This window comes from Cervus canadensis, chromosome 2, assembly GCF_019320065.1.
Source record: "Cervus canadensis isolate Bull #8, Minnesota chromosome 2, ASM1932006v1, whole genome shotgun sequence".
NCBI lineage: Eukaryota > Metazoa > Chordata > Mammalia > Artiodactyla > Cervidae > Cervus > Cervus canadensis.
In genome coordinates this window covers 13,493,912-13,518,836 of record NC_057387.1, presented here as the reverse complement: position 1 = coordinate 13,518,836, position 24,925 = coordinate 13,493,912, and the positions used below count along the sequence as shown (strand labels likewise).

The 24,925-nt window shown below is 56.8% G+C and overlaps 1 protein-coding gene across 1 annotated transcript in view; it reads right to left on the bottom strand.

The window, feature by feature from the left end:
- Positions 1-2,952: 2,952 nt before the first annotated feature.
- The window catches only part of MEF2D (myocyte enhancer factor 2D), a 29,525-nt gene continuing 7,552 nt past the window's right edge, over positions 2,953-24,925 (bottom strand). Inside the window, 12 exon segments of the mRNA XM_043453760.1 lie at positions 2,953-3,407; positions 3,738-4,044; positions 4,499-4,553; positions 4,556-4,717; positions 8,262-8,391; positions 9,527-9,547; positions 10,029-10,219; positions 11,772-11,828; positions 12,044-12,254; positions 13,271-13,408; positions 14,756-14,959; positions 15,562-15,753. Coding sequence (XP_043309695.1) covers positions 3,396-3,407; positions 3,738-4,044; positions 4,499-4,553; positions 4,556-4,717; positions 8,262-8,391; positions 9,527-9,547; positions 10,029-10,219; positions 11,772-11,828; positions 12,044-12,254; positions 13,271-13,408; positions 14,756-14,959; positions 15,562-15,615 — 1,542 coding nt within the window. The 5' untranslated portion in view covers positions 15,616-15,753 and the 3' untranslated portion in view covers positions 2,953-3,395.

Here is a 24,925-nt window from a genome sequence, read left to right as displayed (position 1 = left end):
TCGCCTCTCCTCCATGAAAGCCTAACTGCACCCCCCACCCCACCCCAGGGGATTCCAAAGAGTCAGTTAAAAATATATAGATATAGATATTTCTAGATACACTTTTACATCATTTCTGTCTCTCCAAACAAATAAATAATCAGCAAGAGAAGGTGCATTACTTCCTTCCTGTTCAAGGTGGGAAGGGCTGGATAAAGGTCAGGGGTCAGTCTCGCTGCATTGAGTGCACTGCCCGGGGATGGGGGGAGGAGAAATGGTGTGTTCCATTGTGGGGTGTGTGTGTGTCGAGGGGGGGGGGTCCTCTTGCCCACTATCCCTGAAAGCTGTGGGAAACCTGGGGAGCGGAGGGGCAATGGATGACTCCAGTGATTACTTTGGCAAGTGCCCAGTTCTTTGGAGGAAGGAGTGGGTGGAGGCAAATTTGGCTTGTGAGAGGAAGAAGAAATGAAGTCTCTACTTGAGATCTGGGTTCTCAGGACCAGCTCACTGGGCCGGCCAGGAGCCCACTACCCCCAAGAGAAACTTTGGGATACTGACTTGCAGAATGTCACATATTCAATCACAGATCACAGATCAGCTCCTGCCCCCAGGGATAGAAAGAAAAGGACACATACACATCCACACATGGTAAAAGCCAGGTTTGCCATTACAAGGCAGAGGGCAAAACTGGTGAATATTGCACCGTGAACTGCAGGGGCCCTCACCCCCATCCCATGTCTAACAGTGGCCAAGCCCAGCCTAAAAAGGTGGGTGGACTGATGGCGGGAATAGCCTGAGAAGGGAAGGCCAGCCATTCAACGTTTATTGAGCACCTATCATTCACCTTTCACCCACTCAGCATTTACTGAGCGCTGGCTGCATGCCAGGCGCTTGGCAAGGCTCTGTGGACGCACACATGCATGCGCTACACCCTGGCTTCTTTCAGGGTCCTGATCAAGTCTCATCTATTCCTGACAGTCCCTCTAGGAACCTGCAGAAAACTGGGCATGCTGTGTGTGCCCAACTGGCAGGTGTTCGGGGGGCAGGTAAGCTATAAGGAAGAATGACTGCCCCAGCAAGGAAAAAGCTTCAGAGAGGAAGAAGAATTTGAGCGTCATCCTAAAAGCAGGATGGGGGTGGGGGTAAGCGAAAACTCCAGGAGAGGGACCTGTGCATAAAGGTGTGGGCACTGGGTGGACAATTGTGCGTGGAGCTGCAGGAGAGGTAGGGCTACAGGGAGAGGCGAAGAGGGCCAATGCCAGATCCCCCTGAACTGAAGTATAAACATTAGAGTTGAGGGTGGGAACAGGTGATGGAACAGAGAAAAGAGAGTGGGGCTCAGGAAGGAGGGTCACAGAGCAGGAAGCCAGGGCTGTATGGCTGCAAGAGCCATCTGTCCCTCTGTAAACACACACTCAGGCACACACGTGCACATACACAAACACAGGCACGCGCGTGCGCCCTCAGAACTCAATTCACACGGACATTCACATACATGCCCAGACGGGCTCAGAGACACAAAGGAACACCCATGCAATCATACACACACACACACATAAATACAAAGGTACACTCAGACATGTAAATGCCAGGTGCCCTCATAAACACGCTCAGGTACCTGTGCGGTCACACGAACCCCTCCGCTTCTGTTTCCTTCCCTGCTCCAAGCGTTGGAATACTGCAAGCGGCTGGATCGCAGAGGCAGGCAGAGACTCACCTGCCACAAAACCAGCCGGGCCTTGCCTAACTCTACCTTCTGCACCCCTTGGGCAGAGCTGGGCTTCTGTCTGCCTGCCACGTCACCCAGGCCAGGCCCTGGAAGGCAGGGGGTGGTGGTGGGTTGCGGGCCGGGGGCCTGCCCCCTCCAGTTTGATCTGTGATCCAGCCTGAGGTCCCTGGACCCCACGCTTTGGCTGCCCCCACTGGGGAGGCAGCAGAGAGGGTGGACTTGGGGGGAGGGGAGGGGAGCAAGAACAACAGCAGAAGAATCTCGTCTGTACAGTACGGGCCGTTTGAGTCATTATTATTACAATATACTTTGACAAAAATAGAATCTCATTTCATATCAATACAACAACAACAAAAAAACAGTTTCCTGGACTGTTACACTGCTAACGTTTTCCAAAGGTTGCTATTTACAATTACAGTAGCCAAGAGGGAAGGTGGGATGCGGCCTGGGGGTGGTGGGGCAGGAGGTAGCGAGACAATGAGGGCGCCAAGAGCAAGGGGGGGGGCGGTCAGGAGCGGAAGGAGCTGGAGGAGGGCAGGAGGGGGACCAGGAGGGAAGAAGGGAGGCAGGCCTTCGGACCTCCTGTTCCCGCTCCCACCCTCACACACCACGCCCATGTCCACTCCTCTGGGGATGTGTACGTGCAAGGAAGAGCGAGTCCCCTCACTCACACTAGTCCCTGGATGCAAGGGGTTGCGGTCCTCAGACACCCCAGGGTGCCGGAGGCGTCTCCTGCTGAGCCACCTCCCTCTCCCGGTTCGGTTCTCCCTGCACTTCGTGGCCAGCTTTGCTGGGCTGGTGTCAGCTGAGGGACGGGGAGCTATTGCACTGTATATCTTAGAGAAAACGCTGGGGAAGGGAGGGGGCCCAACTCACCCCCTGCCCCAGCCCTCGGCCCCTCCTCAGCCCTCTGCTCATGGCTCTGTCTCTCTCCTACTGTGCTTCACAGGGGGCCCCACCTCAGACCCCTCCCCGACAGCCCCGGATCCCCAGGCAGCCTTCCAGCCCCAGTGCTCGCTCGGCCAGCACCTCCACACCTTGGAGGCGCAGCTCACGTGAGGATGGGAGAGTGTGTGCGCGTGCACAGGGGCGTTTGGGGCCCAGGCCTGGGTATTCTGCCCCACGTGCCTGTGGCCACAAGAACAGCTCGGAAGCAGAGACTCTTTTCAGAACCTCTGCCTCACTTTCCCCCTAAAACACAAAACCACTCATTGAGCCGACTTTGGGGTCTCAGTCTATTGTAAGGGGTTTCTGTTGTTTGGTAGTTTTTTTGGTTATTTCCCTCTATCTGGGGGAGGGGGTGGGAGGGCTCCGCATGCAGGGCTCGGCGCCTGTCCTTTCCCAAGGCCTATCGGGCCCCCCACCCCTCCTGCAGCATATGTGTACAACGTGCAAAGTGTCCCCCCCTTCCCGCAAAAAAGAGCCCCTCCCAGCCAGTGAAAATGGCGGGGGGTGCAGAAAGAGGGGATGGGCGCATCCCCCTCTCCAAAGCGAGAATCCAAATTAAAAAAAATATAATAATAATAATAATAATATAATAATTATACACAAATGTAACCGTCAACAGGACACGGAGCACAAGAAAGGAAGTGGGGGGTCGAGCAGGAGGAGCCCAGGACAGGGAGGGGTGGGCGGTGAGATTGTCAACTCTTCATCAGGGAGGCGGAGAGGAGGGGAGTGGGGATCGTCACTTTAATGTCTGTGAAGAGAGGAGATGGAGAAGGGGGTGTGAGGGCGTGGCCCAGGCTACGGGCTCTGTGCCCCCCACGCCCCTCTCCCAGTAGGGCCAGGACTCTGGTGGCAAGGCCAGCTCTGAGGGGAAGTCATCAAGCAGAAGGACTGATGCTGGAGGGCGGGGAGATGGGCCTCTGGCGGGGGGAAAGGGGTGCCGGTCCTGCGCCGTAAGGGCTGACAGAAGGGCTAGCTGGCCACAGGCCTCGTGGGTGGGAGACGAGACAGGCTGGGGGGCTGATGGGGCAGTCCCTGGTGGAGCAGACAACGGCAGACAGGAGGGGCGACGCTACAGTACCCAGGTGTCGAGTCGCATCCTCTTCACAGCTGAGCCCTCAGCCTCAGGCTCTGGGGCTGGGCGCAGCAGGCCCAGTGTGGGCCCGAAGTCCCCCCGTCCATCATCCCGGTCCCCCGTCTCGTAGGAGCCCCCAGCCGGGCTGCTGAGACCGTCGCCAGGCTCAGGGCGGGTAGCCGGAAACACAGCTGGAGGCGGAGGCGCAGGGCTGCGCTCACGGCTGGGGGACACTGGTTCCGACTTGATGCTGATGTGGGGGTGGGTGGTGACTGTGAGGGCGGCACCCACGTGGGGCAAGGGGCTGCCAGGGCTGGAGAGCGGCAGTGGGCATGAAGTACAGGGGATCGGAGAGAGGACGTGAGTGACAGGAGGAGTGAGGGGGGTCACAAGACAGAGAAAGGACAGAGAATGAGAAGACGGGAGGTGGGGTTGGGTTGGGGACAGGTGGATGGAGACAGAGACCAGAAGGGCGGGGCAGGGGCGGGGGTAGGGGGAGAGAAGGGAAAAGAAGGAAGATAAATCGTGTTAGTTTTCTTTCTAATCCACGTCGTCTTCTGCAGCCTGGGGGGCCCCCCACCCCCGGGCTGGCTACGGGCAAGGCTCAGGTGGGTCTCCCAGGCCTACACCAGGGCTGCCACCTTAGTGGCTCCCATGCTGTCCACTGACAACACCCCTGAAGGGACCTCAGGTCTCTGAAGGCCTCTCCTCCTCCCGCCTGTCACTCTCCCGCCACAGACGCCGGCAGGGCGGCCCCCAGGACTCACATTAGGTTGCTGAGAGACACGGGGACCAGGTGGGGCTGCTGCTGAGGTGGCTGTGTGGCTGCTGGGGCGGCTGGGGCGGCTGCGGCTGCGGCGGCTGCGGAGGCTGCGGCTGGGGCGGCTGGGGCGGCTGCTGCCAGGCAGTGACGCTGCTGAGCGACAGCCCCCCAGGTGAGCTGAAGGCTGGTAAGGAGGAGAGCTCTGCGCTGGTCAGCTGGTAATCTGCACAGGGTGAGGGAGGAAAGTGAGGGGGAGCCTCCCACTGGGGGAAGAGGACAGAGGCTCCCACGCCCCGGGGCCGCCTCCAGGAGCTCTGTCAGGGTGGGGGAGTTGTTCAGGATAGCCGTGAGTAATTGAATCGGCCCGTCTGACCCAGTGAGACAGCTCTCAAAGAAACACCAACCTTCACCACAAGGTGCTGATTTTTAACAGGATGTAAAAGAGAGGTGGTTTTTTAAAACAAGTGTTGAACTTTTTTTTTTTCCCCAGCCATGTGTAGGTATCACTTTTAGAATGCCAATTTTAAAAAAGAAGGGGAAAAAGGTAGGTAGGAAAAGTCTAATATGTGTCTAACTGTCATCTCTTCGACTGCCAAGTTCCAAGTGCCTTTCTGGGACAGAGGGGAGTTGAGGGAAAGGCTAGGTAAATGGAGCATCCGAAATGAACGACTAGAACCACCGTTCCTCACCCTCAACACACAGAACAGGTGGCAGCAAGGGCTCCAGCTGCTGCGCCCACAAACCCAAGAGCATGCAGCTCTGCTGCCCAGGAGGGCCTGTGAGGGAAACAGGCCTGCAGGACAACCGCCTGGGGTCTGGTGGATTTCCCCATGAGGGGGCGCGTCTTGTTTTCCAAAATGCCTCTGTCTCAGTGAAGAAACTGTGATGTTTGCACTGTCACAGAGCAAACAGAACTGTGAAATGTTTCACAATTTACACAGCCCTGCTGTATTTCATGCCGCAGCCTGTTTGGGACTGTTGAGAAAACGTCTTCCCTGAGGAACAGGGCCGAGGGCACTGTGGCTGATGAGGAGGACGTACCGACCAGCCGGCCCCCTGCCACACCACCTGAAGGCTGTCTGCTCCAGCCCTCGGGAGCAGGGAAGACAGGATTATCTGTGCAGTGGAGCAGAGAGGAGCAGGACGCGAGCCATGGGGTCAAACTTCCTGGCCACCTCCACGTACAGGCCATGTGACTTCGGTGAACTGACTCTGTCTGTAAACCGGAGGCAACGAACCTGCCTGCCTCACACAGCTGCTCTGAGGACTGAGCGAGTTAATGCATATGAAGCTTAGAGAACAGTGTCTGGCACACAGTAAATATTCACAAGATTTACCTACTGTTATTATTCATTCACCAGTGAGGCAACTGCAGCCTCCAAGTTTGAGGAACTTTCCCAAGGTCACAGTGCAGAGCTCAGACAAGACCCCAGGCTTCTTTATTATAATCTTTAAATCTCACTCTATAGATGGTCCATGCTTGCCTCTGGTCTTACAACAATGTTAGCCAGGAGTGTTGAGACACTTAAATTTAAAAGGCAGACCAAGGGCAGACAGGAGCCCGGAGGACGAACTCTTTACAACACTCATTTCAGAAACAAGGAAACCAACTCTGAGGAGCGCGGTGCCTTGCCCGACGCCCCCAGCCAGTGAATGGTAGGGACGCCACACCCAGTCCTGCGCTCTCCCACCACACTCCCGCCCTGTCTACCTACAGACCTGACTCCCCGCCTGGCCCCTTGGTCTGCTCCTAGAAGGACCACAACCAGACCTCTGCAACCAGTGTCAACAAGGGGCCAGGCCTGTCCCTTACCCGTGATATTACCAGAGGCAGATCACCCCCAGCTGGAGTCTGGACTGGGGCCAGGGACTGTAAACAGTGAACAGGTAAACAGCAGTGTGTTCACTGGGGTTCTGTTTATATACAGAGCGTCACCTGAAAACACCTGCTGTTTAAACTGAGATCTACTTAACTACTCCTGCAGCAGGAGGAACTGGAGCCCCTGGTTTTCGAGAGGATGTGAGAAAGCCCAAACACTTCTCAGCAGGGCTCCGAGGGCAGCCCAGGGTCAGAATCTGCTTTCTCACCAGACTGACAAGTAGAGTCTAAAGTCTGGCTTTGCTGAGTGTCTGTCCCAGGTTCACGGACACCGACTAAGCTCCCTCCTGCTGCACAGAGACTGGTGAAGGACCTGAGAAGACGGCAGGACACCACCACCATGCGATTCTCGAGTAAACAGCAGCTCTCAGGAGCAACCGCCCCGGCTGCCAGGGCTAAAACGGCCTCAGAGACCCCTGTCCACCCACAGCTCACTGGTGAGAACTCCTACTGGCCTCCAAGGGTGCAGCCATCCGAAGCAGTCCCCTCTAAACCTGCCCAAGAACTCGGTGACGTAGGCGTGTGCACACACACAGGAGCACATACAAGGGACAAGACTTCACAGACACCCAGGTGATAAACTCTGGATCCCAACACGTATGCCAGGGTCCCTCCAGCTCTCTCACCTGCCCTAAGGGCCTTTCCTACACACAGGGCTGGGTTCTGGATTTTCACACACAGGGAAGAGGTGGGATTCTGTGGCTCTCTGTACTGGTGTCCGGGACCTACCTAGTATGATTCAACTCTGGAATGGGGGCTTGGAGAGTGGGGAGAAGTTTAGCGGTCTTTGGTCTAGTCTGATTTTACTGCAGAACAGCCCTGATGCAAGTCACTCATAGCTGAGAGAAGCTGAGGAACATGAGAGGCTTGCCTCAGTGAGAAAAACAGACCAGGGTCCCAGCCACACAGATGCTCTGAAGCAAGGTGACAAGGCATTTCTGCACTGGGAAGTCCTTCCTGACACAGCACCTTGGAATGCAGGCGAGGATGTTCCGTCACAGACTGTTCCTGGGAGGGTGTGAGTGGGTGACAGAGGCCAGGACAGCCCTGGGGACCCAAGACAGTCTAAGCACTGGGTGTCCTTTATGAATTCTTCTACCCAGAGACCTCTCTCATGTCACCAAGCGACACGTCACCTTCAGACCCCTTCCCCCACCTTCATCAGACTTTCTCCTCCCTTCCCCTGGCGTCATTCCACCAAGCCAACATCAGGCTGAGAGCCCGCTTCTTCCTCCTCCACCTTGCCCTGGAGTCCCTACTTGGCTTTCCCAGGAAGCTGGATACATCTTCCTAACCATGCTTCCTCTTGGGCCTCCACCACCTCCCTTTCTCTCATTTCTTCATCCTCCTCCTCCCGGACCTGGACATGCTTCCCTCCCCACTCCCTGACCTGGTCAGCCTGAGTCACCCAGCTGCTCAGCCCACCTCAGATGGGAGCTGCCCAAGGACAGGGCTCTCCTCCATCAGGTCCTATGTAAAAATAAGGGACACTCACATAGATCTGATTTTTCAGACCAAACAATGAATAATTTTTCTGTAAGTATGTCTTGGAGACAGTTCCAGGAACACCATCACCATGTGAATGGCATCTGATGTTGCTATTTGCTAAATCTGGCAACCTTAATTAGGTGGTGTGCTTTACGTGTGTGTGTGCTCATTCATGTCAGACTCTGTGATGCCAGGGGCTATATAGCCCACCAGGCTCCTCTGTCCACGGGATTTTCCAGGCAAGAATACTGGAATGGGGTGCGACTTTCTGGGGGCTCCCCCAAACCAACAGCCTTCCTCAGATTGGGGCAGCCCCCAGAGAATACATTGTGTTCCCTCTGTGGTCCCACCCCTAGCCCAAGACCAACTGCACCAAGCTACATGTAACATGAACACTCACCTGTATTGTAGGCGGTGGGCATGGAAGAGAAGGGGAGGCCCTGGCTGAGTAAACTCGGTGTTGCCACGGAAACCACTGGGGTGGTGAGCGAGTGCGTAGACTGGGAGACCCCGAGGCGCTGGGCATTGTTCTGCAGGAGAAAACAGTCTGTCAGAGGTGGCAGATGGGTGGGCTGCTTTATCCAGGCCCCCCATTCCAAAGCCCAGCTGGGCAACTCAAGGCCCAGGTGGGATGCCTCAACGTGGAGGCCCCAGAGATACACACACACAAGGCTGCGCACAGAGACGCTGAAATCCACGGAAGAAACATGCGCACACAGATGCACGCCCACCTACACATGCCGGCCCTGTGGCCCCAACGCCCGCCCGGGCCCCATCTCCACTGCTCTCCTGGCTGGTCCTCCGTCCGTCACGCTGCAGCACACAACCTGCTAGAAGCACGCTGGCATGTGTGAAGGGAATGCGGGGCCTGGCGTGGCGTGTGCCTGCGTGTACGCACACACGTGTGTGGGGCTGTCAGCTCCATCTGCCGCTGAGTCACTTGTTTATTCCAACTCCACACTGGGGCCGAAACTGCCGCCGTGTTGGCCGCCAAAGCCTGCCTGCCTTTTCCAGCCTCTCTGGCCTCCCGTCAGGGAGCTGGGGAGGGAGGAGCCCCCGCCCCACTCCGGCTGAGGGTGAGTATGTGTGTACACGTGTGAGAGAGAAAGAGTGGCTGTGTGCGCCTCTGTGTGCAGGAAGGAGCACAGAGACGGGCACGCAGGGAAGCCCATGACCAAGGACAACTCTGGCCTTGCCTGGCCTCAGCTTCCCCTAGAAAGCCGATTTTCCTGTCTGGCTGGCACTCCACTGGAGGGCCCTGTCCGGGGTGGGCCTGAGTAGTCAGAGGGCAGGGGCCTAATGCAGGCATTATGGGACACAACGAGATGGGACTTCTGAGGCCTGAGGCCTGAGGCAGGCCCACTCGCCTCTCGCGCACATGTGCACGCACACGCAGAGAGGTGAGTCTGCACGAACGCAACATCACATGAAGACGGCCACAGACACTCAGGTACACACACGTGCATGTGTAACCCCTTGCCCCCGCCCCATTCACTTCTGTATCCCATCTGGCACTGAGCACACCTCCTGGCAGATAACCAAACAACAGGCGCACACACAGATGGAAGGACAAAGGCACACACACACTCCATGCGGGGGGGGCCACAGAGCCATGGGTGGGCCCAGGATTCAAAGCAGCAGCAGACATCTCCCCGCCTCACTTACCAGATCTAAATGGTCCTCAGTCTGGGAGCAGAAATAAAACCAAGGGGATGGTTCAGTCTCTGTCCTCTGCCCTTCCCTCATAGCCCTGCCCCCATGGCCATCCCATCTACCTCTCTGGCCCAGAATGACGGGACTCTTCACCGTCCTGACTGATCTCCGAAGATGCTATATCCCAGAGCCCACCAGTGAGGAAATCCTCACAGGCTAACCCGCATCCCTCTGCTGTGACGCCAAGTCCACCTCTCATCCTCCTGTTATCATCAGGGAACCTCTCTCCCACCTTGTGTCCTGTTTCACCCCCCGTGAGGCTGGTGGTTCTGTGTTCCAACCTCTCGTAAGGCCCTTTGGGAGGAAGAGCTCATAAAAAGCCACGATTCCACATTCTCTCGGGAGGTCCTACTTGCTGCTTAACTTTCATCTCTTCTGTTGGAGGTCAGCTTTGTCCCCCCTCCCCACTCTCCATTCCTCAGCCCCTGCCCCTTGGTTCAAACACCCTACTCACCAAGTGATGCATTAACCCCTTTCCTCCCTGGGAAGTGATGACCCTCAGGTCAGGCTTGCGGCTGGGGGCTCCAAGCTGGGCGCTGTGGGTGGGTGGGGGTGGAGACTTGGCGGGGATGACCTTGTTTAGGCTGTTGCCGTTGGCCACGGGGAGGAGGCCAGGGGAAGCCCGAGCACTGACATAGCCATTCCCTGGAGAGGTGAAGAGAAAGGGGCAAAAGGAAAAACATGGACCTACCACCTATCCTTATTAACTGCGCCAAAAGGCCTGTTACCCAGAACTTCTCAGAATCATGCTCAGGTTTTGAGTAGGGGCTGAGTTCTCCAATTTTCCCCTAAAACCACCTTGTCTTGGCAATAAGGGGGAAACACCCCTTACTCTTCAATCATCAGGTTCATCCCTATGCCTCCAAGCTACATGTGATGGGGCTGGGTGGTAGGAGCTGGTCACTGATGGCAGAAGTCCAGCACTTGCCCCCAGCCGGGCCCATAAAGACATAGGTTGTACAAGGGCGGCAGCCTGAAAGCTAAGACTCAGTGAGGATCCTGGTCACAAGATCAAATCAATACTCAGACTGCTCCCCTTGCCTTGAGCTGGGAATGCCAGGAAAGACACACCATGAACTTGTCGTGGTGGTGTTACTGGAACTAGCGGGCTGGTGACATAGCTGCCCCCATAATTAGACTGGTAATAACAAGCAGAATAACCATCTTTTACACTTGTTCCACACTCCATAACCAACACAGGGCCTTCACATACATCTCAGCGTATTTAATCCTCACACTAACCCTGCAAGACAGACAGGACACGTATCATTAGCCATATTTACAGAGGCAGAAACAAAGCCCGCTTGGCAGAGGTGTGATATGTCCGGAGCCACAAAACCACTTTCTATTGCTGTGCTTGAGGGTCTATAAGGATCACTGTTCCCTTAAGGTCTGCAGACGTTTCTCTGGCCCTTTCTTTGCGGGGGGAGCGGTATTCACCCATCTCCTGCCCCATACACAACTACTGCCAAGGAGGCAGCACACGGTGCCTGCAGAATTCTAGACCCCAGAGATGTGGGAGTGACCACAATCACAAGTGTCACCTTGCTCTGTCTCCTGAGAGCACACTGCTTCCCTGGAAGTGTGTGGCTCCCTCCATCCCAATTCCCGGATCACTCCGGGAATGGCAGGAATGTCATGGTGACGTCAATGGTGACATTCGAAGTCACAGTCGCCAGCGGACAACGGCACAGGGCGGGAGGGGCTGTCAGCTGCTGGGGGCGGGGGGGCGTGGAGGGGGCAGTCTTTCTTCTGTGGTTCACAGATGTGTGCTCACAAGTGCACACCTATTGTCTGGATATTCCCGTAAGAGTGAGAATGTCTGTGTGTGAGAATGTATGTGAGTCCATGCCTCTACTGTCGGCAACGTCAGATATTCGTATCCTCCAGACCCCAACCAGACACCCCTAACTCAACTGGAAAACCCTGGAATCTCTCCTCCAGCTGGAAACGTCGATGAGTTCTCAGTTTGCCCAGAAATCCCTAAGCCTACATCTTTGTTGATCATCCGCACCCATCGCTGCTACAGACAAAAAAAATTCAGGGGCTTAAAAGTCCTCAGACTCTGTATACAACCAACTCAGGTCCTGGGATCTTTCTCTCCTCTGACCTAGGTCCCTCCTGGTCCCTGGACACCTGAAGCCACTGAGCAGGCAGACTCTGGCCCACTCCCAGACAGAAGAGCAGCTTTACTCACCGACAGGGCTGGGGCAGGCTCCGTTAGCACTGCTGAGGTCTCCCCCCAGCATGGCCCCTGGAGGAAAAAGAACCATGAGCTGACAGGATGCCCTCTTCCAGGGTGCGTCCTGGGAACTGAACAGGGAGTGGAGCCGCAGTCCCTTCCCTCAGGAGCCAGGTACATGGTAGAGTGCTGCAGTGGGGGGCGTGGGACGGTCACCGCGGAAAACGGAGTCGCCACGTCCTCACCACCTCACTGCCACCTCTCCTGCCCGCCATCGGACCACTCACCTGCACTGGCTGGCCGCTGCGGCAGGCCGGGAGACACACTGTTCCTCTGTAGTGCTGGCTGCTGGGGGGACAGGAGCCGTGGGTCCGTGAGGGATGACGTCACCAGGGAAGGGGTGACCAGGGAGCCGCTGGGGTTGCTGAACTGCAGGGAGCTCTGATTGGACACGGGCACCGTGACGGGCATGGCAAAGTTGGGGGCCGGGACAGCTGACTAGACAGAAGATGGAGAGGCAGGGTCAGGCCAGGGTGACCCCTTAGCCTGGGAGGGCAGGCCGGGGTTCCTCTATAGTCTCTGGGCTGTGTGTCCTATGGCCAGGAGCAGCTCGATCTCTCTGCTCTTGGCCCCCCTGGAATCATGCCTGCCCCTCCCACCAAGGAAGGACGCAGGCTGGAGTGCTTTGGGATCCAGTTCTGGCCCAGAGAATGAGAAGAAGACTCTGCTCACTGCAGATGGACCCGGGACACCTAGAACCCCCCTAGTGGAGGTGGGTTAGTCCTCAGCCAGGCAGGACACACGGAGAGCAGGTTAGAGGCCCTGAGTATAGACCCCAACTCACACACAGAGCTGTCAAGGACGAGCGCGTGGGTAGGGACGTCACCTCATAGTCAGCTCTCATCCGTCCACCTGCTACAGAGGGTGTTCACCCACCTCACCTTCTTCCCCTTCAGCAGTCTCTGCCTCCCCTCAACAGTGCGACTGAGTATCTTGGGCTGGGGTGTCAGAGCAGGCCGAGAGGGGCCTCTCCCCAAACAGATCTGGACAAAGAGCACATTCTCTACTTTCTAGTCATCTAAGGATCTCAGGCCATCTACACACTTCCTGCTGGTGAGGGGGACACTCCAGGCCTCTCCCAGTTTATGCTCCATGACAAGGGTCACGGGTTTATCACAACCAAGGTCAGAGGGTCCTCAGTGGTCACCAGCAGCCCCACACGGCTCAGAGCAGAACATCCACCAGAGGCAGCCGAGGGCTGGGGCGGGGCGCAAAGCCACACCATGCACCACAGGGAGGCTCTCCTCCATGCGACTACTCACGGCCAGTCTATAACTCTGCATCATTTTATCAAATTCCTCGTCTATCTTTTTATATTTCTCCTCCGTCTGGGGGGTCAGGGCAAACACCTCGTCCACCTCAGGGCTCTCACATTCCCTGTGCTTCTTGTGCAGCGCCTGGGGGGGAAGGGGCCGGGAGGGGGGGCCAACAGAGAGAGAGTGAGTGGGGCTCACCCCGTAGCGCCGGAAGAGCCCGTCCAGCTCCTCGCTGGCGCGCCGGTACTTGTCCTCCAGCAGGGGGCTCTGTTCCAGCGAGTCCTCCCCGTCGGGCTCCGGGCTGTCGCAGCCGTTGAAGCCCTTCTTCCTCAGGGTCTGTAACCGCACCACTACCATCAGCAGGGGTCAGGGTCCTCCCCTGCCCGCCCTCTGGCGCTCCTTCCGGCCCCTCCCTAAGACTCCCCTACTGTCTGCCCACCTCAGGGTCCCCAGCCCCCGCCCCCAGGGTGACCCCCCACCAAGGGCGCGGTGTGACTGTGGCTGGTGGTGGAGAGTGCTTCCCAGGAGGCGGGGGGCGGGGCATTTCTGGGGGGTGGGTTGAGGGACCAGGGTGCCTGTGCACCCTTAGGTGGGCCCCGGCCAGAAGGCACAGAGGGCTCCCCAGGAGAAGGCAGCTCCGGGGCTGACTGCCTGACTCCATTCCTGGGCTCTGTTTAAAAAAAGAAAGGAAGAGAGAAGTAGAGGGAGACAGAGAGGGAGAAGAATAAGAGGGAGAAAGGCAAAATCTTTCTCTGCATTCACTGAGTTCCCACCATGCCCCAGCTTGTGCGCAGTCTGTGACCCACAGCTCCCGCTTCCCTCGTGAATTCACACAAAGCAGGGCAGGCGGGCACGCCCGGTACAGAGGAGACCCCGGGCTGCCCTCTGCACGCTCAGCACACCTTCACAGTTGCTTGTTTTCTCTTGGAAATGAATGTCAATTTTACTTTCTAGTCTAGAGTAAACCTGTTTTCTCTAATATGAAAATAGAGGAATTTCCTCCATATCTGTTGAAATAAAGTTTTGCTCCAGGAAGGCAGGCCTGTGGCTTCCTAGGCACCCTCTTCATCGGCACCGGTCCCGAACCCCCAGTGTGAGAAGCAGACACTGGGCTGTCTCACTCGATTCACAGCACTCTTCAAAGCAGGCACTGGCCCCATTTCGTGGGGGTGGGCACCAAGGCCTAGGGAAGCTAAACCACCTGCCCAAGGCCACACAGCCAGTAAAGGCCAGAGCTGGATTCCAAAGCCCATGTCCCTTAATGGTTCATCAGGTCGGCTTGCTCTGAAACAGCAAACAGAGCCACAGGGACCCACAAAGGGACAAAGACAGAGCAGGAGAGATGGAGACCAAAGAACGAGACAGAGAAAGGGAGAGTCAGATGCCGGGGCACATCAAAAGACGGAGAAGGAAGGGAAAAGAGAGAGAATCTGAGAGAAGACAGAGCAGAGATGTCATGCTACACCTGACAGATGTGAGGAAAATGGCTCAGAGAGTGCTGGGTGGGTGTGGGCTGAGTGGGCAGCCCCAGCTGACAGCTACCTTGCTGCCCGCCCTCCTTCTCGGGCCCAGGGCTTGTGTGAGAGGATGTGGGTTTGTGTGTGTGCGCACACAGGTGAGGGGCTTCCAGGGGCGGGGCACATGTGTGTGTGCACGCTGTGGGGGGTCTGCGCGCGGGCCCACCTCGATGATGTCGGCGTTGGTGCGGCTCTCGTGCGGCTCGTTGTACTCCGTGTACTTGAGCAGCACCTTGTCCATGTCCGTGCTGGCGTACTGGAACAGCTTGTTGGAGTGGTTGAAGATGATGAGCGCGATCTCGCAGTCACAGAGCACGCTCAGCTCGTACGCCTTCTTCATCAGCCCGAACTTCCGCTTGGTGAACGTCACCTGGAGATGGGTGGGTGGGCGGCCAGGTATGGCTCAGTCAAGGGCTGCGAGAAGTCCCACCCACAGGCAGCTGGACAGAGCCCCTGCCTCAGGGTAACACAGCCCTGTTCTTAGGAGCCCTTGTCTGGGGAAGGAACAGGTCAGCACCTCTCTGCCAACACATGGCCAAGACATAGCCCGGAGCCAATTCACTGAAGGCAGAGAATTCAGATGGACAGAACTCCACACCTCTGGGCTGGAGGCTATGAAGAGGTTAGGGAAGGAGAAGACAAGGGAGGGCTTCCAGGCTCTTCCCTTGGGATAGGAGGAGGGGAGGGATTCATCCTGTGAAAGGGGAAGTGCCTGGGCATGTTCTGAGGCCTGCACGTTGAATATGGGAGGGACACAGGTCTGCCTGGCCGCAGCAGCAGGTGAGTCCTAGGGTTCTAGGACCCAAGATTCTAAGAGATGCAGGGAGATGGGGGTTCCTCTTCTCCCAACTCAGCCCTTGCCCTTCGATAATAGATTCCAGAGCCCTCTTATTCCAGGAAGCCTTCTTAGAGTGGAGGCAGGGGTCGGCTCCCTGCCCACAACCACTCTGTGGGGCTCCAGGATCCCCTCACCTGTCGGTTCCGCTCATCAGTGATTCGCTGGATCTGAATCTTTTTCCTCCCCATCTTTTCTGGGGATCTTCAGTGCCAGGAAAGGGAGGGGATTGCTGGGTGGCGGGTCTCGGCACACCTTACACTGTGCTCATGAACGGTCTTGGACCAGCGCTCAGTTCATGGTCTGCAGGACACCTTCTGCACAGCCTCCTGGGTGGGGAGGGTTACAAGAGGACTGTCAGCCGTGGCAACCCGCAGCCCAGTTCCCTGGGCACGCCAGCGAGGCTCACAGCCCAGCTCCTCAGGCACACTGGCCAGGTTCACAGCACCCCTGTGAGAGGCTGCCAGCATCTGAGCCCCATCCACAAACCGAGGAAATGGTGGCGACCTGAGGCGATGGCATGCCACAGCCAAGCACAAGCTAGAATTCACTCAGGCCCAGGACTCTGCTAAAGGCTTTACCCACACCATCACTGCTGCCCGTAGGTTTTAGGTCAGACAGAATACAATCAGAAAGCTCCCTGACTTCTAACGGTCTGGGTCTTAGAGAATGCCTCAGGCCCTCCTTTCTTCCCAGAGCTCACCCAGAGCAGAGACACCCTGGGCTTCCCGGCTGCCCCACTGGCCAAGGATGGAGGTTCCCGGATGGAGCCTGGTACAGAGAATAGGCCGAGTGAACACATGCCAAGAGTGTCAACAGCTCACATGGGGTACCTGCTACCAGAATGCCAGTGTGTCTGGGCCCCTGGCTCAAGAACATAACAGTGCAGGTCCAGAGCAGTGGTCTTCACACCTGCCTCGGAGCCCTGGAGCCTGGAGACCCAGAGTAGGGCTCAGGCTGCAGAAGCCCTATCTCCCTTCAACCAGGGCTCCTGGACACCAATCTGTTCTACTCAGTGAGCCCTGGCCTAAATTTCAGGCTTGAAGAAAGGATTCTGCTGCTTTAAACAAACAAACCAACCCTCTAGACCAGAGGTCTGTGAATTTTTTCTTTTCTTTTTTTTTTATTTTGAATTTTTTCTTTAAAAAGCTAAATCATAAGTATTTCAGGCTTCGCAGGCCATACAGTCTCCATTGAGATGACTCAACTCTGCCATTGCAGCGTGAATGCAGTTGTGGACAACACAATTAAAGGAATGAGTGTGGCTGTGCCCCCAATAAAACTAGATTTTTAAGAACAGGCGGCATGGGCAGATTTGGCCCATGGGTCATAATTTGCACACTCCTGCTCTAGAGGAATGGGCCATGTCTAGAACCCAAGTTCAGACTGAGAGCAGTGCCCCCCAACCTTGCTCAACTCGGAGCAGCAGAGAAAATGAAAGATCAGTGCCATACAGGAAAGAGGCTGCTGGCAGCCAGCGGGACACAGGAACCGGCTGGAGGGATCCCCGTCTCAGTCCACCTGTAAACCCAGCACAGCCCACTGCCTGAAGAGCTCCAACTCCAGAGCCAGGAAGGGAAACGGAGCCCGACCCTGAGCAACATGAGGTAACGGGATGGAAGGAGGCACAGAGATGGCAGCCATGCTCAGGTCAGAAAAGGTGCATGCTCAGGGGTGGACAGCACTCTAATAGGCTGGTGGGGTGGGGCAGTGGGGACAGGAAGGGCCCAGGATGGAGGCACAAGATGACCCTAGGGCCCTGCCGGCTCTGTGATTCCAGAGATGGAATAGTGGGGGACGGTGGCAGGGGGCCCATGCCTCCTAAAGCCACTCTGAAAGGGTCCTGGGAGGAGTCCCGGCCACATGCCAGCCCTCCTCCAGAGTTCCCCTTCTGCAGAGTCCCTGAGGGGGAGCCACCAATGTCCAGGGGGGTGGGCTCTCACCTCCCCCACCCAACCGGGACAGAGGTGTCACTGGAAGCCCCTCCCCAGCCCCCGTTTCAGTGGTTGCTGAGTTTCTCTGGAGCCTTTACATATCCACTCAACTGTGCCCCCCTGGGTTCCACAGCAGATGCCGAAGTTCAGCCTTGGCCATAGAGGGGAGCAGAGAGGGCCGGCAGGGACTCTGTGGACTTGGAAGGAGCCAGGAATATCCCTCCCCACTCTCTCCCATTACCAGGACTTTCCCTCAGGCCTTCCCTTGCTCAGCTAGCTGGGAAGAGCACTTCTGCTGAGTCCAGGTATCTCTGGAAAACAATGTAGCTCCCTCTCCACTCCAGGAAGGACCCTCCACCCCTCCCCCTCTGTCTTCCCAGGGAGAAATCCCCAAACACGCTTCCCTTCTTTCCTACCCTCAGGGTGCTCCATGGGCCCTGGACCTTCTACTGTCCACCTTCACGCATGCCCTAGGACATCACCAACAGCCCAGTCAACTCTGAGCTGGCTGAGCTGACATCTGGACCCAGAACCAGCTCCAGCCATCCCATCCCTTGCCTGTGACCCCAGCCTCTGCCAAACACTGTAAAGGCTCTACTCCAAGGATTTCAGCTCCTCTGCCTTCCAGTGCAACCCAAAGGCTGTATTTTCCAGAGTTTCAGTAGTATGGGCTTGGCAGGGAAGGTGGGGAGGAAATACTGAGGGCAAGGGAGGGCTAAGAAAGGGCTTTCTTAAAATTTAATTTTTCAAGAAGAGGGCTTTTAAAACAGGATTCTCTGGCCTAGCCTTGAAAACCCCAATCTAGACTGGTAAATGCAGTCACCATAACCCTACTCTGGTTTATAGCATCTACCTCTGTCCCTCTCCTATTTTATACTACCTCATTCTTGCCACCTTTTGTTCATCATCAAATTTTTGCTGAGATATAACCACTCTCAGCTTATGGCCCATGCTCTCTTTGCTCTCATGATCCTCAGAAGAGTCACTCCTACAATCTAACTTCTTTCCTTAGGCCCTCCCAAAATTACTGACTCTTACAGTATTTTAATCTTTTCTTTCTAGCACTTATCACGAATGTGTGTGTGTGTGAAAGTTGCTCAGTTGTGTACAACTCTTTGCGACCCCATGGACTGTACAGTCCATGGAATTCTCCAGGCCAGAATACTGGAGTGGGGAGCCGTTTCCTTCTCCAGGGGATCTTCCCAACCCAGGGATGGAACCCAGGTCTCTCCCATTGCAGCTGGATTCTTTACCAGCTGAGCCACCAGGGAAGCCCAAAAATGCTGCAGTGGGTAGCCTACCCCTTTTCCAGCGGATCTTGACCCAGGGATCAAACTGGGGTCTCCCGCATTGTGAGCGGAGTCTTCACCAGCTGAGCCACCAGGGAACCCTACCATGAATGTAAATAATCATAATTCCGTGCTTCTGTTTAATGCCTGGCTCCCCTATAGGACTGAAGCAGGAACTACGTCTGTATTCTTCACCACTCTATCCCCTGTGAAGACGAACTCAAGAAATGTCTGTTGAAAGGAAGGGCGGGCTGTTTTATTGACCCTGTGAGAAGTTCTTCCTGAGGTCTAACTTCCATTAGTCCTGTTGTAGGACCAGCTCCCCTCACTCTGTGCCTTGTGGAAACACAACTCTTCCTCTCCCAGCTGCACCAATAGCCTGCCTGTTTGGACACCATCTCCCCTCCAACCACCCCTGCCACTTCAGTCCTCAACCCTCCCTACCCTCAGGTTGGTTGGTACAGAGGGTGAGACTCTGAAGTCTTCTAAGGAGCAGCCCTGAGCACATGGAGATGGAGAGGATGGGGTTGCTTAGGCAACTGTCGCCTGGCAACCAGCTCCCTGGCTGATCTCCTACACCGCCCCCCCCACCCCCGCCTCATGCTGGGGGAGCTGGGATGCAAGAGGGATCAGGACTGAGAAGACAGGGAAGGCACAGAGACCCACTGGGCCTCCGCTGACAGAGGAAGGTCAGGGTTAAAAGGCCCAGGCCTCACCTACCCCCAGTCCCTGCCAAGGTAGCCCAAAGCACTTTTTATAACTCCAGGCTCCCGTGGCCCCTTCCCCACTGCTACTCCTACCTCTGTGCCAACACTGCCCAAGGAGAAGCTGCCCCTACCTCGGGCAGTCCTTCTTCCTAACCAGGAGCCGTCCCAGAAAGCAGGCTCAGTCTGTACTCCCCTCTTTCTCCTTCTGCTATCCAGCCATTCTATGTTGCTGCAGAGTCTTGGAAAGCTTGGGGGCAAGAACATGAACTCAGCCCTTACTTTGGTAAAAGGGCTGGCTGGGGCCTGGGTGGGCACGATGAACCCTAAACTGACCCTATCCAAGGTATGGAGGCCTACCTTGTCCAAGCTTCCCTGCTAGCCAATTAGGGAAATTTTAATGAACACCTGGACCTCCTTAATTAGCCCTCTGCCTAATTACCTAACCAACTGCCAGCAGCCAGAGGCCTGAGCATCTGTTATCCAGATGTGAGCCTTTTCCTCCTCACCCGGCCCAGCCCCATTCCTCTTCCCCTCTGTAGTCACTCCTCCTCTAGGAAGCCCTCCCAGATGACCTGGCTTTTGGCTGTTTCTCCTGGAGGCCAAAGGCTCGGGAGGGTGGAAAGCTGCTATGGAGACAGGGGGTTGTCCAGAACGGTCTTTCTGCTCCAATGGCCCCAGGGCCCACTCAGTCCCAACCTCAGGCCACAGCTATGATTCGGGCTGGCACCATCGCTGTCACTGAAAGCCCCCCCTCAAGGGCTCCAGCTGACTCTGATTCACCTACTCTGGGTAGTGCTGGGAGGATAGGACTGGGGAGTAAGTGGGAGCAGACAGAGAGAGGGCCTCACCCCACGGAGACAGAAGGGGCGAAGGACGAGGGGGATGGCAGCTGAGCTGAGCCCCAGGGAGGCAGGCGAGGACCCACTGTGGAGAAGGGTGGCTGCAGAGAAGCCTTTGCTAGTGGAGTGCAAAGAGGGCAGGAGGCTTCTCTCACAACACTCTTGACAAGGAGGAGAGGCTGAGTGAGGGAACCAGACAGGGTGGGGTTCCAGGAAGACCCCACGGACAACCAGTTTTCTCTGCTGGGCCACAGACCCAACAGGAACATGTGGGTTGTACTGACAAGCAAAGGAGGTGCAAATAATAGATGAAGTGTACCCTAAAGGGGGTCTTGGAGGGGGCATGGGAGAAGTAACAGGCCCCTGCCTCCCCCAATGTAACACCTCTTGGTACCTGAGCAATATTCAAACCATTCTCGGGTTTCAGAATGATGCTATCTCAGTTCCTGTGTGAGGGTGGCCTGGGGCCAGCTGGAGGAGTGGGGGGAGCGGTCAGGGCAGCCTCTCAGAGCTGGAGCTGCCGTTGCAGCAGGGCTGCCCTTCCTGGGGGAGCTGCAGGACAGGCACCTTCCAAAGGTAACCCCGCCTCCTCTCTCCTGCTGCTGTCAGGGGACCACCCACCTCCCCACTCCCCTTCCACCCAGATCCATCCTCCGTCCCAGTGGCCCAGAGGCTCGAGGCACTGCAGAGCATCTGCTTTCAGAGCTGCCACACCGGCGCAAGTCAAAATGGAGCAGCTGCCCAGAGAGGCTGAGTTAGCAGCCCCATCACAGAGCAACGGGCTTCAAACCCCTGCTCTTCCACAGTGAGAAAGGCAACTCTCATTAAGCAGGCCCTTCATCCCTTCCTCCCAGGCTGCTCAGGGCTGCAGGCTGCGGACTGCAAGGGAAGGCAAGAGGCGCTGCAGACAGCTGTCATCCCTCCTCCCGCCCCTTCCCTGTGGCTGGGCTGCAGGGCATGAAATAAGCAGCAGGCACTGGGGGAGGGGGTGACAATCCAATCCACCTGTCACCCCCACAGTCAGGCGGCCTCAAGCAGCCTGCTCACTAACAAGGGAGGAGGCGTGGGTGAGGCAGACACAGAGGGGGGTGGCAAAGGGGGACAGACGCACAGACGCAGGAAAAGAGACACAGAAAAAGAAGTAGAGTCCAAGAGGAAGGCAGAGTGAGGGGCAGAGGTGGACAGAGAGAGAGAGAAAGCCAGAGGAGAGAGGGAGAGGCAGGAGACCAGAGACAAAGATTCTGAGAGAGGTGGGTAGAGAACAAGAGGCAGGTTCAACAACTGCTTGCAGCGCCCTGATGCTAGGCTGGGCACGGGGGCATAACTCGACAGGACTCCATCCCTGCCCCAAAAACCTGCAGTCCTGCCAAGAGACAGACAAGGGTAGGGCAGGGAGAGCCAGGGAGACCTTCAGGGGCCAACACTGGGCCCAGACCTGGCCTGGGACAGAGCATCTCTGCTCTTGGGGCTCTGGCTAGGTCTAGGCTTGAGGGCAGGCAGGCCATCAGAGTGGGTGGACGGAGGTAAGCGTAAGGCCCAGGAGCCCTCTCGACACCCTGGGCACTGCCTCCATTCCCGCCCCACTCCAGGGCTCAAGACCTTTCAAGCCACTCTCTCTAAGCACAGACACAGGCTGGGTGGGGGGTCTGGAAGTTGGGTGGGCAGGTGAGCTCAGGGACCACTGAGAGGTGGGGCCCAGGCAGGAGTCCTGGGGTTTGCAGCCTCAGGGGTACGCAGCGCCCTTTCTTCACAAACGCTGTACTAATCCTGGAGCTGGGGGCATTCCCCTCCCCTCAAAGTCTGGGCCAAGGCAGGGCCCCTCGCCCTGACCCTGCACAGTCCAATTCTCACACGCCCAGCCAGCTCCCCACCCACAGCTCCCCAGCTCCTCTCTGCCCCCTCTCTGCTCCCCCTCCCACGCACTTGCCCTGGAGTTCTAGGGTCTGCTCTCAAAGGCACAGGCCAGCCCCATCCCCATCCTCCTCCTCCTCCCTTCAACACACTGTTTGGCAGCCTCACTCCCCAAACCCCTGGTTCCCACCATCGTCCCCTCCCTCGGGGACTCCCCTCCCCCAGCCCCGCAGCCTCAGGGCTGGGCAGGGGCTATTTTTAGTCTGGGCACTGAGCTAATTTTAACTCACCGACAGGGGACCTGGGGGCGGGCTGTCGGGCTGGGGGGAGGGAGAGAAGGACCAGTCCAAGAAAGCTGGACGTGGGGCAAGGGGGGGGTCTTAGGTCCCAGGCGCCCTAAGTGGAGGCAGGCACTGCAGCCCCAGTTGAAGGCACAGGAGTCGACCTGCCAAGAGGAGTACCCAGCATGGGGAGAAGGGCTAGGGGCCCTCCCTCCAGCTTCCGCTGGACAACTCTCCCGAGCCCCACCCTAGGCTTCCCGCCCTCTTCTCCTTGGCAAGTCTCCTGGGATGGGTCATCCTGTTCTCTGCCCAGGAGATGCCTCTCTCGTGAGGGTCTGTCTCCTGAGCCTCCTCCACTGCTTCCCCACCCCAGCTTGTCCTTCCTGTAGTCTAGCTCTCATCCTTCCTGTAGCAGCTCAGAGGCCCGATGGCTCCCTACAGAGGCGACCCCCACCGCCAACCTCTAGCTCTTCCCACCCAGCTCTGGCCTTCCATTAGTGGCCTCTGGGCTGGCTCCCAGGACCCACCCTAGTCCCCACAGGTTCCGGAGCCACGCTGCTGACCTCAGAAATAAGTTGGGGCGGGGGGGGGGGGGGTAACAGGAGATTGAGTCCTAGTAGAAAAGGGAGAGGTGAGGAAGGGCAATGAACAGCCCAGGGAATTACCGGGACTGTGGGGAGGGATTCTGGGTGCATGGGTTCAAGTCCCTGCCCCCTCCAGGGTTCACCCCCCTCCCCCGGCCAGTACAATGGGTAGGTGGCATGGACCAGGTACCCTAGTGCCCTTCCAGCCTAGACATTCTGTTCGCATGCTCTTTATAGAGCCCCAAAGAAAGGGAGGTCAGGACTCTGGTGACACCATGGAGAGGTAACAGAGGAGACGGCCCGGTGACGTGCCCTGTCCTCCAGCTTAGGAGGGGAGGGCGACGTGGAGGCCAGAAGAGAGAAGGCACAGGCCTGACGCAGAGGGGGTGCTTTCGGAACGATAACCTCCACAACAGATGGCCAAGGTTTGAAAGAGGCTCGTGGTAGGTCAGGGCAGGTGCCAGGCGGGGCACACAGGCCCCGGCGGCAGAGGTTCTGCCAAACAAATCCCCTCACACACATAGAATGCCTATCCGACCCAGGGCTTGGGGACCTGCTTCCGGTTAGAGCAGTGACTGACCCAAGGTCACTGTCATGGTCATTAGGGCAGCCAGCTCTGAGAGCAGAGCTGGAGCCTTGCTTCACGCTCTGGCTAGCAGGCTGATCAGTAATGACTCACTACTTCTCATCTGCATGGGCATTTGCATAGTGTATTTGATCTTATTCCATCAAGTCTACTTCCCATTCCAGGACCTGGGACATCCCCACCCAGCATCCCTAGGCACTTAGGGACCCCAAGTGGAGTTCTTGGCACCTCAGATCTCCCATCTCATCCTGCTCCAGAAAACATCCCTCACTTGATCCAGTGGCACTGTCTAGAGCTCTCAATCCAACAGGGTCCTCCACTCTTGTCGAGGTCCCCTGTCCAGAAAGGGATGTGAGGGGAGAAGGTGTAATTATGAGGAACAACTGAGCACTGGAGCTAGAGGCATTTTATAAGATTCATGACGTAAAGCATGATCTTTCCACAACAGCCTGGGGTTCCTCCGGAGAAAAGCCCTGGTCCCCTCTTTAGTGACAAGGTTGGGGCAGTGGTAGGACAGGGGTGGACCGTTCTTTACTTCTTTTTTTTTAATTTTATTATTATTATTTTTTTTCATCCTTTACTTCTGTCTCCATGTCTAAATTCCACTCTCAAGAGTGCGAAGTGAGAGGAAATAGCCTAGTACAGTGTGCAAGACAGATGTTAAGACTACAGAGAGGACTTTCCAGGGCTGTCTTAGAACTCACAGTCATCTCTGGGGCTAAAATTTGCTTTGTTAGACGTTACTCGACCAAGCATGGGCAGCTGGTAACACCTGGGCGGGGATGATGGCCACAGCATTACAGTCCAACCATGGGAGCTAGAAGACAAGTGATCCCTTGCCTACCTTGAAGAGGTCAAACTGACCTCTGTCTGTCCAGTTAGAATACCTACGCTTCCAGCCATAGCCCCTGAAACAATGAAGCCAAGCAGCGGTCGCCTATCCCAGCAAGTCCTTCCTGCTATCTAACCACCACCCCTCCCACCACAGCCAACCCTCCCCATGCGACCCAGGCTCACTCCACTCCTCTCGATCAGAGTGGTGGACGGGGCCCCTGGCCATCGAGGCCTTGGCTGGGGAGAGGTGGGGCGGTTGGGACGGTTACTGTGTCACCTTCCACCTCCCCACCCAACTTCCCTCTGGGGTCTCAGGAGACAGAAGTGAAAGTGGCAGCTGGGGCCCCGGGGGCGGGTCAGCTTGAGAGCCGTTGGGGTGAGCATAATGCCACCAGTGCTGGGTCTGGGCTGCCTGCCGTTGCAGCAGGTGGGCTGATGGTCAGATCAGGAGAGGGACTGCCCAGGGAAATGAGGGCTTGGGAAAACTGTGATGTGTGGGCCCCTGGCCAAAGGAAGAGCAAGCTGAAGAGGAAAAAGTGGAGAGAAGCAGGCAGTACAGACTCAGAAGGGCACTCTCTTCCAGGGCAGTGGTCTGT